General features: G+C 33.4%; 1 protein-coding gene across 1 annotated transcript; it reads left to right on the top strand.

Annotated features, from left to right (window-relative positions):
* Positions 1-11,757: 11,757 nt before the first annotated feature.
* Positions 11,758-13,623, top strand: LOC132565106 (uncharacterized). Its single transcript, XM_060229713.1, has one exon. It carries the CDS (start codon positions 11,758-11,760, stop codon positions 13,621-13,623), a length of 1,866 nt encoding a protein of 621 aa, XP_060085696.1.
* Positions 13,624-15,994: the final 2,371 nt, after the last annotated feature.

The following is a 15,994-nucleotide window of genomic DNA, read 5'->3' as shown; positions in this document are numbered from 1 at the left end:
TGATGACAGGTGACAGACGGCACATGCAATGACGACAGATGACAGATGGAACATGGAATGATGACAGATGACAGACGGAACATGGAATGATGAAAGACGGAACATGGAATGATGACAGACGGAACATGGAATGATGACAGACGGGATAGGGATGACAGACAGAACATGGAATGATGACAGATGACAGACAGAACATGGACAGATGATAGATTGAAGAGTGTCAGATGACGGAACATGGAATGATGACAGACGGAACATGAAATGATAACAGATGACAGACGGCACATGCAATGATGACAGATGACAGACGGAACATGGAATGATGACAGACGGAACATGGAATGATGACAGATGGAACATGGAATGATGACAGACGGAACATGGACAGATGACAGACGGAACATGGACAGATGCCAGACGGAACATGGACAGATGACAGACGGAACATGGAATGATGACAGCTTGAACATGGAATGATGACAGATGACAGACGGAACATGGAATGATGACAGATTGAAAATGGAATGATGACAGATGACAGACGGAACATGGAATGATGACAGATGGGATAGAGATGACAGACGGAACATGGAATGATGACAGATGACAGACGGAACATGGAATGATGACAGATGGGATAAGGATGACAGACAGAACATGGAATGATGACAGATGACAGACGGAACATGGACAGATGATTGATTGAAGAGTGTCAGATGACGGAACATGGAATGATTACAGACGGAACATGGAATGATGACAGATGACAGACAGCACATGCAATGACAGATGTCAGATGGAACATGGAATGATGACAGACGGAACATGGAATGATGACAGACGGAACATGGAATGATGACAGACGGAACATGGACAGATGCCAGACGGAACATGGACAGATGATAGATTGAACATGGAATGATGACAGATTGAACATGGAATGATGACAGACGGAACATGGACAGATGACAGACGGAACATGGACAGATACCAGACGGAACATGGACAGATGCCAGACGGAACATGGACAGATGACAGATGGAACATGGAATGATGACAGATTGAACATGGAATGATGACAGATGACAGACGGAACATGGAATGATGACAGATTGAAAATGGAATGATGACAGATGCCAGATGGAACATGGACAGATGACAGACGGAACATGGAATGATGACAGATGACAGACTGAACATGGACAGATGATAGATTGAAGAGTGTCAGATGACGGAACATGCAATGATGACAGATGGAACAGGAACAAATGAATAGCTCAATATCTGATAAATAGCAAAACATCCACTCCTTGTTATTCTTAACCCTGAATCTCTATTTGCCTAAGGCATGTTACTTAAATATTGCTTTTTATAACAGACTGCAGGTTAACCTATTTATTATATTACAAACATAACAGGTATTGTCCTTTATAACAACAGGTCATACAATTGTAATATAACATGTCTCTTATTATTACATACAATTGTAACATATCTCTTATTATTACATACAATTGTAACATATCTCTTATTATTACATACAATTGTAACATATCTCTTATTATTACATACAATTGTAATATAACATATCTTATTATTACATACAATTGTAATATAACATGTCTCTTATTACATACAATTGTAATATAACATATCTCTTATTATTACATACAATTGTAACATATCTCTTATTATTACATACAATTGTAATATAACATATCTTATTATTACATACAATTGTAATATAACATATCTCTTATTATTACATACAATTGTAACATATCTCTTATTATTACATACAATTGTAATATAACATATATCTTATTATTACATACAATTGTAACATATCTCTTATTATTACATACAATTGTAATATAACATATCTTATTATTACATACAATTGTAATATAACATGTCTCTTATTATTACATACAATTGTAACATATCTCTTATTATGACATACAATTGTAATATAACATATCTCTTATTATTACATACAATTGTAATATAACATGTCTCTTATTATTACATACAATTGTAACATATCTCTTATTATGACATACAATTGTAATATAACATATCTTATTATTACATACAATTGTAATATATCATATCTTATTATTACATACAATTGTAATATAACATATCTCTTATCATTACAAGTATTATTATGTCATGATTAGTACTAAAGCTTTTCAATGACCGGGTGACAACTTGTCCAAAATCTGTGATCTGTACACTGTATATATAATTCTGTGATCTATACACTATCTATAATTCTGTGATCTGTACACTATATATAATTCTGTGATCTGTACACTGTATATATAATTCTGTGATCTGTACACTGTATATATAATTCTGTGATCTGTACACTGTATATATAATTCTGTGATCTGTACACTATATATAATTCTGTGATCTGTACACTGTATATATAATTCTGTGATCTATACACTGTATCTAATTCTGTGATCTATACACTGTATATATAATTCTGTGATCTGTACACTATATATAATTCTGTGATCTGTACACTGTATATATAATTCTGTGATCTGTACACTATATATAATTCTGTGATCTGTACACTGTATATATAATTCTGTGATCTGTACACTGTATATATAATTCTGTGATCTGTACACTGTATATATAATTCTGTGATCTGTACATATATAATTCTGTATATATAATTCTGATCTATACACTATATATAATTCTGTGATCTGTACACTGTATACATAATTCTGTGATCTATACAGTGTATATAATTCTGTGATCTGTACACTATATATATAATTCTGTGATCTATACACTATATATAATTCTGTGATCTATACACTATATATATAATTCTGTGATCTGTACACTATATATAATTCTGTGATCTGTAAACTGTATATATAATTCTGTGATCTATACACTATATATAATTCTGTGATCTATACACTGTATATAATTCTGTGATCTGTACACTATATATAATTCTGTGATCTGTACACTGTATATATAATTCTGTGATCTGTACACTGTATATATAATTCTGTGATCTATACACTGTATCTAATTCTGTGATCTATACACTGTATATATAATTCTGTGATCTGTACACTGTATATATAATTCTGTGATCTGTACACTATAATTCTGTGATCTGTACACTGTATATAATTCTGTGATCTATACACTGTATATATAATTCTGTGATCTGTACACTGTATATATAATTCTGTGATCTATACACTATATATAATTCTGTGATCTGTACACTGTATATATAATTCTGTGATCTATACACTGTATATAATTCTGTGATCTATACACTGTATATATAATTCTGTGATCTGTACACTGTATATATAATTCTGTGATCTATACACTATATCTAATTCTGTGATCTATACACTGTATATATAATTCTGTGATCTGTACACTATATATAATTCTGTGATCTGTACACTGTATATATATAATTCTGTGATCTATACACTATATATAATACTGAGAACTGTACACTGTATATCTAATTCTGTGATCTATACACTGTATATATAATTCTGTGATCTATACACTGTATATAATTCTGTGATCTATACACTGTATATATAATTCTGTGATCTGTACACTGTATATATAATTCTGTGATCTATACACTATATATAATTCTGTGATCTATACACTATATATAATTCTGTGATCTATACACTATATATAATTCTGTGATCTGTACACTGTATAGATAATTCTGTGATCTGTACACTGTATATATAATTCTGTGATCTGTACACTATATATAATTCTGTGATCTGTACACTATATATAATTCTGTGATCTGTACACTATATATAATTCTGTGATCTGTACACTATATATAATTCTGTGATCTGTACACTATATATAATTCTGTGATCTATACACTATATATAATTCTGTGATCTGTACACTATATATAATTCTGTGATCTGTACACTATATATAATTCTGTGATCTATACAGTGCATATAATTCTGTGATCTGTACACTATATATAATTCTGTGATCTGTACACTGTATATATAATTCTGTGATCTATACACTGTATATAATTCTGTGATCTATACACTATATATAATTCTGTGATCTGTACACTATATATAATTCTGTGATCTATACACTGTATATATAATTCTGTGATCTGTACACTATATATATAATTCTGTGATCTGTACACTGTATATATAATTCTGTGATCTGTACACTATATATAATTCTGTGATCTGTACACTGTATATATAATTCTGTGATCTGTACACTGTATATATAATTCTGTGATCTGTACACTGTATATATAATTCTGTGATCTATACACTATATGTATATATGATTCTGTGATCTGTACACTATAATTCTGTGATCTGTACACTATATATAATTCTGTGATCTATACACTGTATATTTAATTCTGTGATCTATACAGTGTATTTAATTCTGCAGGACAAATATTATGTGATTGTCCTAGGTAGTGAAGCTCACATGTATTAAAGTTTGTACATGTATATACATTAGTATTCAATACAAGGAAAATATCATATTTTCCAAGGTTTTGATCCACTGTAAAAATGTTAACATGGTACATAATTTTCAACAAACTTTAATCACAAGAATATAATGAAATTTCCTTGCAATATAACCAACTATACAATATAGGAATAACAGTCATATGATATCAAAGCAATGATGTTTTGTTTTTAATTCAAAGGTGATAACTCTAATTAACATTGTACAAGACTGTACACTGGAATAATTCATTGTATGAAAACTATTACAATTGTTTAAGTGCTTGGTAATGGAATCTTTGTTAAACAAAACTGAGAAAAACATCTGAAATCTTATCAAATCATTAAAACAAAAAAGATTTGTTATGAATTTTTAACTTTTTTTAAATACAGATTTTAATAAGACATTGAGTAATATTTCGTTCCAATACTTTACAGCTTCAAAACTAGTTGGCAGTAATATAAGCTAGGTCATAAATAAAGTATATGTGATGACGTCTTGCGCTAACCATCACTAAATATAAAAAGTTCTCATCTTTCTGTGTGTACTGCCAGTACGGCTGTCTGCCAGTATAAAACCCTGATACTATCCCTCCCCTCGTAAATAAGGTGTTCCTGTCAGACCTACAATGGTCTGCATATGAAATTTCTAATATGTCTATTATCAGTGCCATTTTGCCGACCAGCTAATGTGAATTCTTGCTTCTCCTCTGGCTTTGAAGCCTAGGGATTCGATTGGCTGACAAGACATTAGGGAATTCCATACATATAAGTGCCATGGAAATGTGAGCATGAGACTGCTTCACTCCGAGATAGGTTCTCCAGTATAGCACTCCTTAGCACGTCTCATGATTGTATATAAATATCAGTCACCTGTTTTTTCTACAAATATACAAATTGCCTGTATATCAATAAACATCATGGTAACCCATCACAGTGACCTATTCAGCTATAATTATCTCAGACACATGTCAATCTATAAATATCACAGTCACCTGTATATCTATAAATATCACAGTCACCTGTATATCTATAAATATCACAGTCACCTGTATATCTATAAATATCACAGTCACCTGTATATCTATAAATAACACAGTCCCTATATATCTATAAATATCACAGTCACCTGTATATCTATAAATATCACAGTCACCTGTTTATCTATAAATATCACAGTCACATGTATATCTATGAATATCACAGTCACCTGTTTATCTGTAAATAACACAGTCCCTATATATCTATAAATATCAGTCACCTGTATATCTATAAATATCACAGTTACCTGTATATCTATAAATATCACAGTCACCTGTATATCTATAAATAACACAGTCCCTATATATCTATAAATATCACAGTCACCTGTATATCTATAAATATCACAGTCACCTGTATATCTGTAAATAACACAGTCCCAATATATCTATAAATATCACAGTCACATGTATATCTATAAATATCACAGTCACATGTATATCTATAAATATCACAGTCACCTGTATATCTATAAATATCACAGTCACCTGTATATCTATAAATATCACAGTCACCTATATATCTATAAATAACACAGTCACCTGTATATCTATAAATATCACAGTCACCTGTATATCTATAAATATCACAGTCACCTATATATCTATAAATATCACAGTCACCTGTATATCTATAAATATCACAGTCACCTATATATCTATAAATATCACAGTCACCTGTATATCTATAAATATCACAGTCACCTATATATCTATAAATATCACAGTCACCTGTATATCTATAAATATCACAGTCACCTGTATATCTATAAATATCACAGTCACCTGTTTGTCTGTAAATAACACAGTCCCTATATATCTATAAATATCACAGTCACCTATATATCTATAAATATCACAGTGACCTGTTTGTCTTTAAATAACAGTGACCTACAATTTATTGATAATGGTATTTCATAAAAGTATATATATAGTATCTACAAATTAAAATAAATTTCTTTTTACCTTTCCTAAAGTTATTTGTTCTTTAAGTTAAATACAGAGTAGCCATATATTCCATGTAAAAATTTGCAAATAAAACTTTGGTGTATTCCAGGATGAATACAATTTTACTCATTTATCAAAAAAGAATTATTGAATACAAATAATCACTAAAATTTAAATATTTTCTTTTTAATTTTGAAAAATAATTTTTTGACATATATTCCAAAATTTTTAAACTGACCACACTACACACAAAAAATCAAATTTTCAACCCCACTTGATAAAATATATAAGTGATTTTGCAGAAGCAATGAATATGCTTTTTATATTTTCCAAATCTCCTGAAGTATATCAGTTTGAGTTTGCTGTCTATCTGATATGTAGGCTCATTATTACTCCATTTCACACCTAAGATGCAGATTTTCAAATTATTTAACATCAATTAAGTATTGCATACCATGTATGAAATACTAGTATGATTAAATTCAGTGTTTCTACATTATATACATGTAATCAATACATTTCATAATTATGCAATTTATCTCAAATACTTTCACATCAAAAGATGTCCAATTGTGAAGTCAGGAACATCTCATATTATCTCATGGTTGTACACCGAGTTACATCCATAATAAAATAAACCTCATCTTTTAAATATTCATAATTTTCTTTATCATAAATATTCATGACTTTCATTATCATAAATATTCATGACTTTATTATAAATATTCATGACTTTTTCAATATAAATATTCATGACCTTTTTTATTATAAATATTTATGACTTTCTTTAATATAAAGTTATTCCACCCTGAAAACCCCAATGTATCTAGAGGAACATATCCCTTCCTTACTATTACACAACATGCTTATCTCTATCTTTTCCTACAACGAAACCAACATGGACAGCTTTCTATCAAACTGTATGATAAATGTAATGATTTCAATTTCAATTGTGAATTTTCCATTTCTAGATAGCAACAATCCTGCATCTCAAACCTATGAAATTTACATGTCACAGCTATTCAAGGAATTTTCATGCAAGAAAGTTACAACTGACTGACAAACTTATTGCACAAGGGTTCAAAAGACAAAGGTTGGTTTAGATTATGGGGAAGTTTTATGGTCGCCATAGTGATCTCATTGAGAAATATTCTATCTCTTTTGTACAATATGAAGGTTGAAGGTGGATGAATCTGTTGCTTGTTGGTTCCGTTGTTATATACCTTGTTCTCATTTGAGAATGTGACATTACTGACAAAGATTTACATGGTAGGTGTTGTTGATGAGGCCGAAGACACTTACTGTATTTAACAGATTATAAGTCGCATAATTTTTCCTAGTGAGCTGGGCGTGCGACTAATTTACCAGTGCGGCTTATACGTGGATGAAAAAAGAAAAATGGAACCTACATCTGTGTGTAGACAATCTGTGAAGTATCCCAAGCCAAACAAGTTTGATAATTGCTATTTAATGTTTTTGAAACACATCAATAAAATAAAGGATTATCTGTGTATAATTCAAGCATCAGAGTCACTGACAACCTTGATAAATTGCCCGCCAGTGTCTGTTATATCAATGAATTTTGGTCACGGTTACCACTTTGTTGGCACTGCCTTCCATTAACTATTACCAGTACATCAAACGTCAACAATCACCATATTGTAAGAAAGGGTGAAGCTTATATGTGGATCAAATAAAAAATCACTGACTGTCCCTGCAGCTTATATACTGGTGCAGCTTTTAACCCAGAATATACGGTACTCTCCCCAAACACCTGGTCTTATTCTTCTTTTTTAATGAGTTTCTGTGTAAATCTTCCTTTTGTTCATATATAGTAAAACATGTTTATAAGAAACGCGCTTACAACAAATTAATGGTTATAACGTAGTGTTTTTCATTCCCCGTCAATTGCCCTATCATTCATATGGTAAAAACGAAATATATAACAAATTCCACATAACGAATTAATGTCTATAACTTAGCAGCTTTTGGGTCCACTCAAGTGAATATCAGTGCTAATCAATAACCATATAACGTAGTGGCCTTGGGCAGTCGTCACACCTGAGTGAAGTCAGCCGTGTGGCCTGTATCAACACCCGTGTCCAGGTAAGTTTCAATAATGTACAGGTAGGATTGAGTTGTTGTTACACGTTTTTAGTTGTCGCCGTCTCGTAAGCGGAAGGCGTTAACAATTGAAACCAAATACCAAATTATTTGTGAAGTAGACAATGGGGAAAAGACTAACAAGGATATTGCAGATAGCTTCGAAATTCCAGCAACAACACTGAGTACAATTTTTAAAAATCGAAATGAAATTCTGAAGCAATATTCGTCTGCAAATTCATCGCCAAGCAGGAAACAACACCGAAATGCCGCATCTGAAAATGTTATAAAGGCTCTCTAGCAATGGTTTATAGATATGGAACCAGAACATTCATTATCTGGGCCGATATTGTTGGCAAAACAACGAAGACGATGAGTTGCCCCTATTTTTACTTGCTGGTGACGAAGACGATGACATCCCTCTTCAGAATCTAAGTACTAAACTGAAAGAGAAAAGTGGTGATTTTGGACCGGAGCACAATGTAACAATGGCAGACTACACAAATGTTGATGCTAACGTTATGAATTCAGCGGAAATGTCTGATTCTGATGTAGTTGATTTGGTACTCTGTGATGTAGAGGATGTGGAGAACGATGATGATGATGATGATGATGATGATGATGATGATGATGTAACTATAGACATTGATAAAGACTCCCTCTCCAGTGTAGCGGACGCACAGGAATATCTGACAAAACTGCATCGTTTTATAGAATGTCAGTCAGACATTTCTGAATCTGCATTCAATGCATTACATATCATTCAAAAGATCCGTAACAAGATCTCAGACAGTAACAAAAAGCAAACTGTCATTTGTGATTTTTTCAAGTAACTATTTGAGTGAATTGTATATTTGGAGATACTATACATGTAATCAAATAGAACCAGGAAATAAGACCCCTTTATTTTATTGCATGTACAATTCCTATAACGAATTATGCATGACTGTTTGCCAAAATTCGTTATATGTGTATAACGAACTATATTTATAAGGAACTCAATTTCTTGGTCCCTAGAGGTTCGTTATAAACGTATTTTACTGTATTTTATCAGATCTGAGTGTGAATTATGTTGCTATGTTGGTATTTTCTTGATTTTTTTTCTAAAATGTTTTTAAAACAACGTATTTTATTGGTCAGATTTTTTGTAAAAGCTCATTTGTTACATAGATATTCAGCTTGTTACAGTTGATGAAATAAATTTCTAGAATCGATGGCAAAATTGACATATTTGATGACCTTCTGTAGATCTTAGCCTACAAGTCTATCCGAATAAATAGTAACAGAGAATCATTTCTGTAAATAGCAAGCCAGTGTATATATATACTAACACGAAAAAGAAACGCCGGGTACACTAAATATACTACAAATGAGTTATTGCTTGGCCTAGAATAATGACACTCAGTCAGGTTGATGTGTTGTTCGCGGTCACTAGGTACACGTGTTTAAAATCACACAATACCTGACCTCCGCGCTCCGTATGAGGCACGTGCTAAAATACAAGAATCCCATGCAGGGGAAGGTCATTGAGTTCGCCAATGGAAATTTTCAGTCTATTTGATACTGTTCAAGTGTTCGGATTGATTTTACAAAGTTTGATTCGAATTAAGATTTACATCCATGCCCTGATTGATGGAAGTCCAGCGGGGACAGGCTATAGGAATGCTTTTGCAGGGTCAGGGATAACTTCAGGTTGCTGCACATTTTGGTGTGCATATTCGGACAATTCAATGTCTTGTCCAACTTGTGTGAGGAGGGTCATCGACCGACCGCGAAGTGGATGTTCATGCATCACGCCACATCAGGATCGGTTTATAAGACTTTCTCACTTACGTAATCGCCATCTCACAGCTACCGAAACTGCAAATAACACTATAGGCAGTCATAACCTCCATATTCATCCTGATACAATTCGAAACCGATTACTCGTCAATGGCCTAAGAGCCCGACGTCCCTATGTTGGTCTGCCCCTAACTCCTGCGCGTTGCCAACGCCAATTGGCTTGGTTACAAGCACACTCACCCAGAAATTTTCCTATGAGGATGAGGCAATGGAGACGGGTATTCTTCACTGACGAATCCCAGTTCACTCTCTACAGTTCGAACGATCGACGTCGTGTATATCAACGTTGAGGGGAACGTTACACCGACGCGTGCGTTGCTGAGCGGGATAGGTTTGGCGGTGGTTCAGTATGTGTTTGGGGCGGTATCTCCTATGGGTTTAAATCACCCCTGATCGTGATTGACGGTAATTTAACCGGCGTAAGGTATAGAGACGAAATCCTTCGCCCAGTTGCCGTGCCATGTGTGCAAGCACGGAACCTGATATTCCAGCAAGACAATGCCCGGCCCCATGTCGCTAGAGTTTGTCAGCAATTTCTTGCCAACAATAACGTAATCCCAATCGATTGGCCAGCATTCAGTCCAGATTTGTCTCCAATTGAGCATTTGTGGGACGAATTGGATAGGAGAGTTAGGAGACGTCCAAATGCCCCCACTAATCTGGTCCAGCTCACACGTGCCTTGCATGAAGAATGGAATAACATCCCCATTGCAAGGGTTCACACCCTGATGAATTCCATGCATAGAAGAATCAGGGCTGCGACAGCTGCGCATGGAGGACACACAAGATACTGAAATGTCCGGCCGTGTTGTGCAATACAAGTAGGGTCATCGCTAAAAGGGGGATATTTTTGGCATAACTAGCATTGATAATCGATAGAACCTTCAACAAATGGTTCCAAACAGATGAAATTGTATACCAAAATGAATGAAATAATGTAACATTAAATTATATCATTTAAAAGAATGTTTTTAGGTTACACGGCGTTTCTTTTTTGTTTTAGTATATATATATATATATAAATGATTTTTTACAAAAGAAGAAAGACGTTACATTTTGCACTAGCGCTTTCACTGTATTAGATCTTCAGGTGCATAGTAACTGTACATAATGGTGTGGCGTCACAATATGTTATCTGTTGATGACGTCATAATATAAAAGGGGCATAATTATATTTTGCAAACTTTACAAAGCGGTTAAACATTAATATTCAAGTCTGGTTTTAAAATGTTTATAATGTCTGACTCCTTGGCTTCTCTTTGTATTCGATTGGTTTCAGATGAAAAATGAAATGGCCGTCCACGAAATCAAAACCAGTAAATGAAAATAAACGCGACAACATAGATCCTAAAATTATCGACATGAGCACCAAAAAATTAGCAAAGAATGAACTGAAACTCTTAAAACAGGGGTTAAAATTCTGTCCAAGCCCAAGAGAAAACAAACCAGAACTAGGTCAAGATATTCAAGAATTCGAAAGAAGGCTGAGATTGCTGGAGTTTTTTGAAGGGAAACCAAACGAAGATCAATCGTTGCTTCGGAACAAGTCAAACTTTTTCCCGCCGAAATCAAACGATGAATGTCTCGAACTTTTCTTCAAATCCATCAACGGCTGTCATACAAAAATCACTAACCGGAAGAGAGGAAATATATCAAAGGAAGAGACAAAGGCATTGAATGACCTTACAAATGACGCTTCTATAGTAATAAAAGAAGCGGACAAAGGTGGCGCAAAAGTAATAATGGACAGGGAATTTTATAAAAACAAAATTTTGGAACTCCTGGAGGATGTTGATAATTACAAGGAAATAGATACAAACAAAGATGAAACTGTTTTAAAGAGAATCGGTAAACTCATAAAAAAATATCCAGGGCAACTAACAGATAAAGAGCAGGATTATCTCATGAACTTTCAGTGCAAAACGTCAAACTTTTATGGTCTTCCTAAAATTCATAAATCAAAGGAAGTCCAAACGGCTATTGCTCAACAAAGGTCGGAATACATTGTAATGCCTCCAGCAAAGGACCTAAAAATGAGACCAATCGTTGCTGGTCCGGCGTCTCCAACACACCGTCTAAGTAACTTTTTAGACATCTTGCTAAAACCTCTTTGCACGCTAGTACCCAGTTACATAAAAGATGATATAGATTTCCTGAAATACTTGCCAAAACACATCAATGAGGATACAACGTTCGTCTCATTCGACGTCATAAGTCTGTATACAAATATACCTCACGAACTTGGCATTGCAGCAATATCTTATTGGCTACAAGAAACTCGGATTGTTCGCAATATTTCAAAAGAATTCGTCAGAGAAGCAGTTGAAATAGTACTGCAGGAAAACACATTCCAATTTAATGATAAAAATTATCAACAAATACAGGGTACAGCAATGGGGACAAAAATGGCTCCAACTTACGCAACCTTAGTAATGGGGATCTTAGAAGTACAATTTTATAATAAGTATGGAGAACAATTCGGCCAGGAAGAGAAAAAAGATCTCAAGGAAAATTTTAAACGATTCCTCGATGATTGCTTCATACTCTGGAAAAAGTCTGATGATGATTTACGAAATTTCTTCACAATGCTAAATGAACTCCATCCAAAAATACAATTCACAATGGAAAAAAGCAAGATAAGATTACCATTTTTGGACATACTGCTCTTCAAAGACAACGAGGAACTTTGCACAGATATCTATTACAAATCCACGGACACACACCAGTATTTGAATTTCCTTTCTTCGCATCTGAGGCACACAAGAGAAAATATCCCATTCTGTCTAGCCCGACGAATATGCACAATTATAGAAAAAGATGCTTTAAGAAGACAGAGACTTGAGGAACTAAGACAGTTTCTGGCGGAACAAAATCATCCACAGTCCCTGATCAATAACGGCATCAGGAGAGCCTCTGAAATTCCAATAGCGGAACTCAGAACACCGAAAGAAAAAAACGATGAGAAGGTACTGCCGCTTGTCATGACATACAACCCCAGTAACCCTCAAATCAAAGGAACGGTCAAACAACATATGAACATTTTAGATGGCTCTGAGCGAATGAAAAACATTATGAAAAATACCAAATTTATCGCAAGCTACTGTCAGCCAAAAAATTTGAAAAAATATCTAACACGTGCATCATTTTCATAAGAAACAAAGTTACCGGAAGTCAATACTTGTCGAGAAAAGAGATGTGGAACGTGTCAACATATCATAACAGGGAACTCCTTACAATTAAAAAGTGGAAAGAAGTGGGAAGTTAAAAGCAGTATGAACTGTAAATCAAAAAACGTGATTTACTTAATCCTTTGTCCAAAATGTGGAAGTTTCTATATAGGACAAACAGAAAACCTCTGCAAACACGTAACATTACATCGAGAACAAATATCCCACGAAAGATATAGACATCTACCAATCAGCCGACACATAGCAGGATGCAACGACGGCTTTTTCCAAATCTTCCCCCTGTATACTTTTTCATCTGAAACCAATCGAATACAAAGAGAAGCCAAGGGGTCAGAAATTATAAACATTTTAAAACCAGACTTGAATATTAATGTTTAACCGCATTGTAAAGTTTGCAAAATATAATTATGCCCCTTTTATATTATGACGTCATCAACAGATAACATGTTGTGACGCCACACCATCATGTACAGTTACTATGCACCTGAAGATCTAATACAGTGAAAGCGCTAGTGCAAAATGTAACGTCTTTCTTCTTTTGTCAAAAATCATTTTTATTTATAATTTACTCGCATCTCATCAAATCACGTTTTTTCTATATATATATATACCATAATAAACCTCATAAGCACATCCATTCCTTTAAGTACATATATCTCCAGACTTTGCTGATCAAACTTTGCATATTCAGCCTATAACAACTGCCACTGAACTAGACTCTAAGTGCATGTGGGTCAAATTTACTAAAATTTTGAAAATTACGATCTGTTTCAGCTCCCAATGTCTGATATCTTGGTACCAGAAAGAAAACATGAATCTGGAAACAGTTTTATGAAGCAAATCCCCCCTACATATTCTAGGGGGCACAGTGACCTTATCATGTCAAATACAGTAACAGTGACCTTATATCAATTACAGTAACAGTGACCTGATTATATCAATTACAGTAACAGTGACCTGATTATATCAATTACAGTAACAGTGACCTTATATCAATTACAGTATTGATTATATCAATTACAGTAACAGTGACCTGATTATATCAATTACAGTAACAGTGACCTGATTATATCAATTACAGTAACAGTGACCTGATTATATCAATTACAGTAACAGTGACCTGATTATATCAATTACAGTAACAGTGACCTTATATCAATTACAGTAACAGTGACCTGATTATATCAATTACAGTAACAGTGACCTGATTATATCAATTACAGTAACAGTGACCTGATTATATCAATAACAGTAACAGTGACCTGATTATATCAATTACAGTAACAGTGACCTTATTATATCAATTATAGTAACAGTGACCTGATTATATCAATTACAGTTACAGTGACCTGATTATATCAATTACATTAACAGTGACCTGATTATATCAATTACAGTAACAGTGACCTGATTATATCAATTACAGTAACAGTGACCTTATATTAATTACAGTAACAGTGACCTTAATTATATCAATTACAGTAACAGTGACCTGATTATATCAATTATAGTAACAGTGACCTTATATCAATTATAGTAACAGTGACCTGATTATATCAATTACAGTAACAGTGACCTGATTATATCAATTACAGTAACAGTGACCTGATTATATCAATTACAGTAACAGTGACCTTATATCAATTACAGTAACAGTGACCTTATATCAATTATAGTAACAGTGACCTGATTATATCAATTACAGTAACAGTGACCTGATTATATCAATTACAGTAACAGTGACCTGATTATATCAATTACAGTAACAGTGACCTGATTATATCAATTACAGTAACAGTGACCTGATTATATCAATTACAGTGACCTGATTATATCAATTACAGTGACCTGATTATATCAATTACAGTAACAGTGACCTGATTATATCAATTACAGTAACATTTGACAGTGAAGTTATTATGTTGAATACGGTATAGCTGACCTTTATTATTTCTCAGTGAAAACAAAATCATTGATGTGCTATAACTTTTCTGAAGACTTTGAGTACACAGGAAACTTGTTTCCATAATTATATTTACAGCTATTCATTAATATCCCTTTTTAGCAGTTGCTCAATGATTCTTCAGTAAAGTTTCAAAAGTTATACTTGTAAAGTAAGTGTAATATCCATTTGGCTGCCAAAAATGTCTTTTCATGACATAGCTTTTTTATGTTGTGTTTTGCTTATATTTTTCAGTTAAAAGATAGCTTAAACGTGATTTTAATTATTTAAAAATAAAATTACCCCCTCCTGGGCCCCTTACAACATTCTGTTTACTAATATTGATTCCACTACCCACTATAACACACTTGTACACACTCCACACGGTAACTT

This window comes from Ylistrum balloti, unplaced genomic scaffold (genome assembly GCF_031769215.1).
Source record: "Ylistrum balloti isolate Yb309-2 unplaced genomic scaffold, AGI_CSIRO_Ybal_v1 Utg369692, whole genome shotgun sequence".
Classification (NCBI taxonomy): domain Eukaryota; kingdom Metazoa; phylum Mollusca; class Bivalvia; order Pectinida; family Pectinidae; genus Ylistrum; species Ylistrum balloti.
The sequence above is the reverse complement of the archived record's forward strand: the minus strand, read 5'-3'. Positions and strand labels throughout refer to the sequence as shown.

What these genes read in the sequence shown, in the direction of transcription:
- LOC132565106 (XM_060229713.1), top strand. Translation starts at nt 11,758, where the DNA reads ATGAAATGGCCGTCCACGAAATCAAAACCAGTAAATGAAAATAAACGC.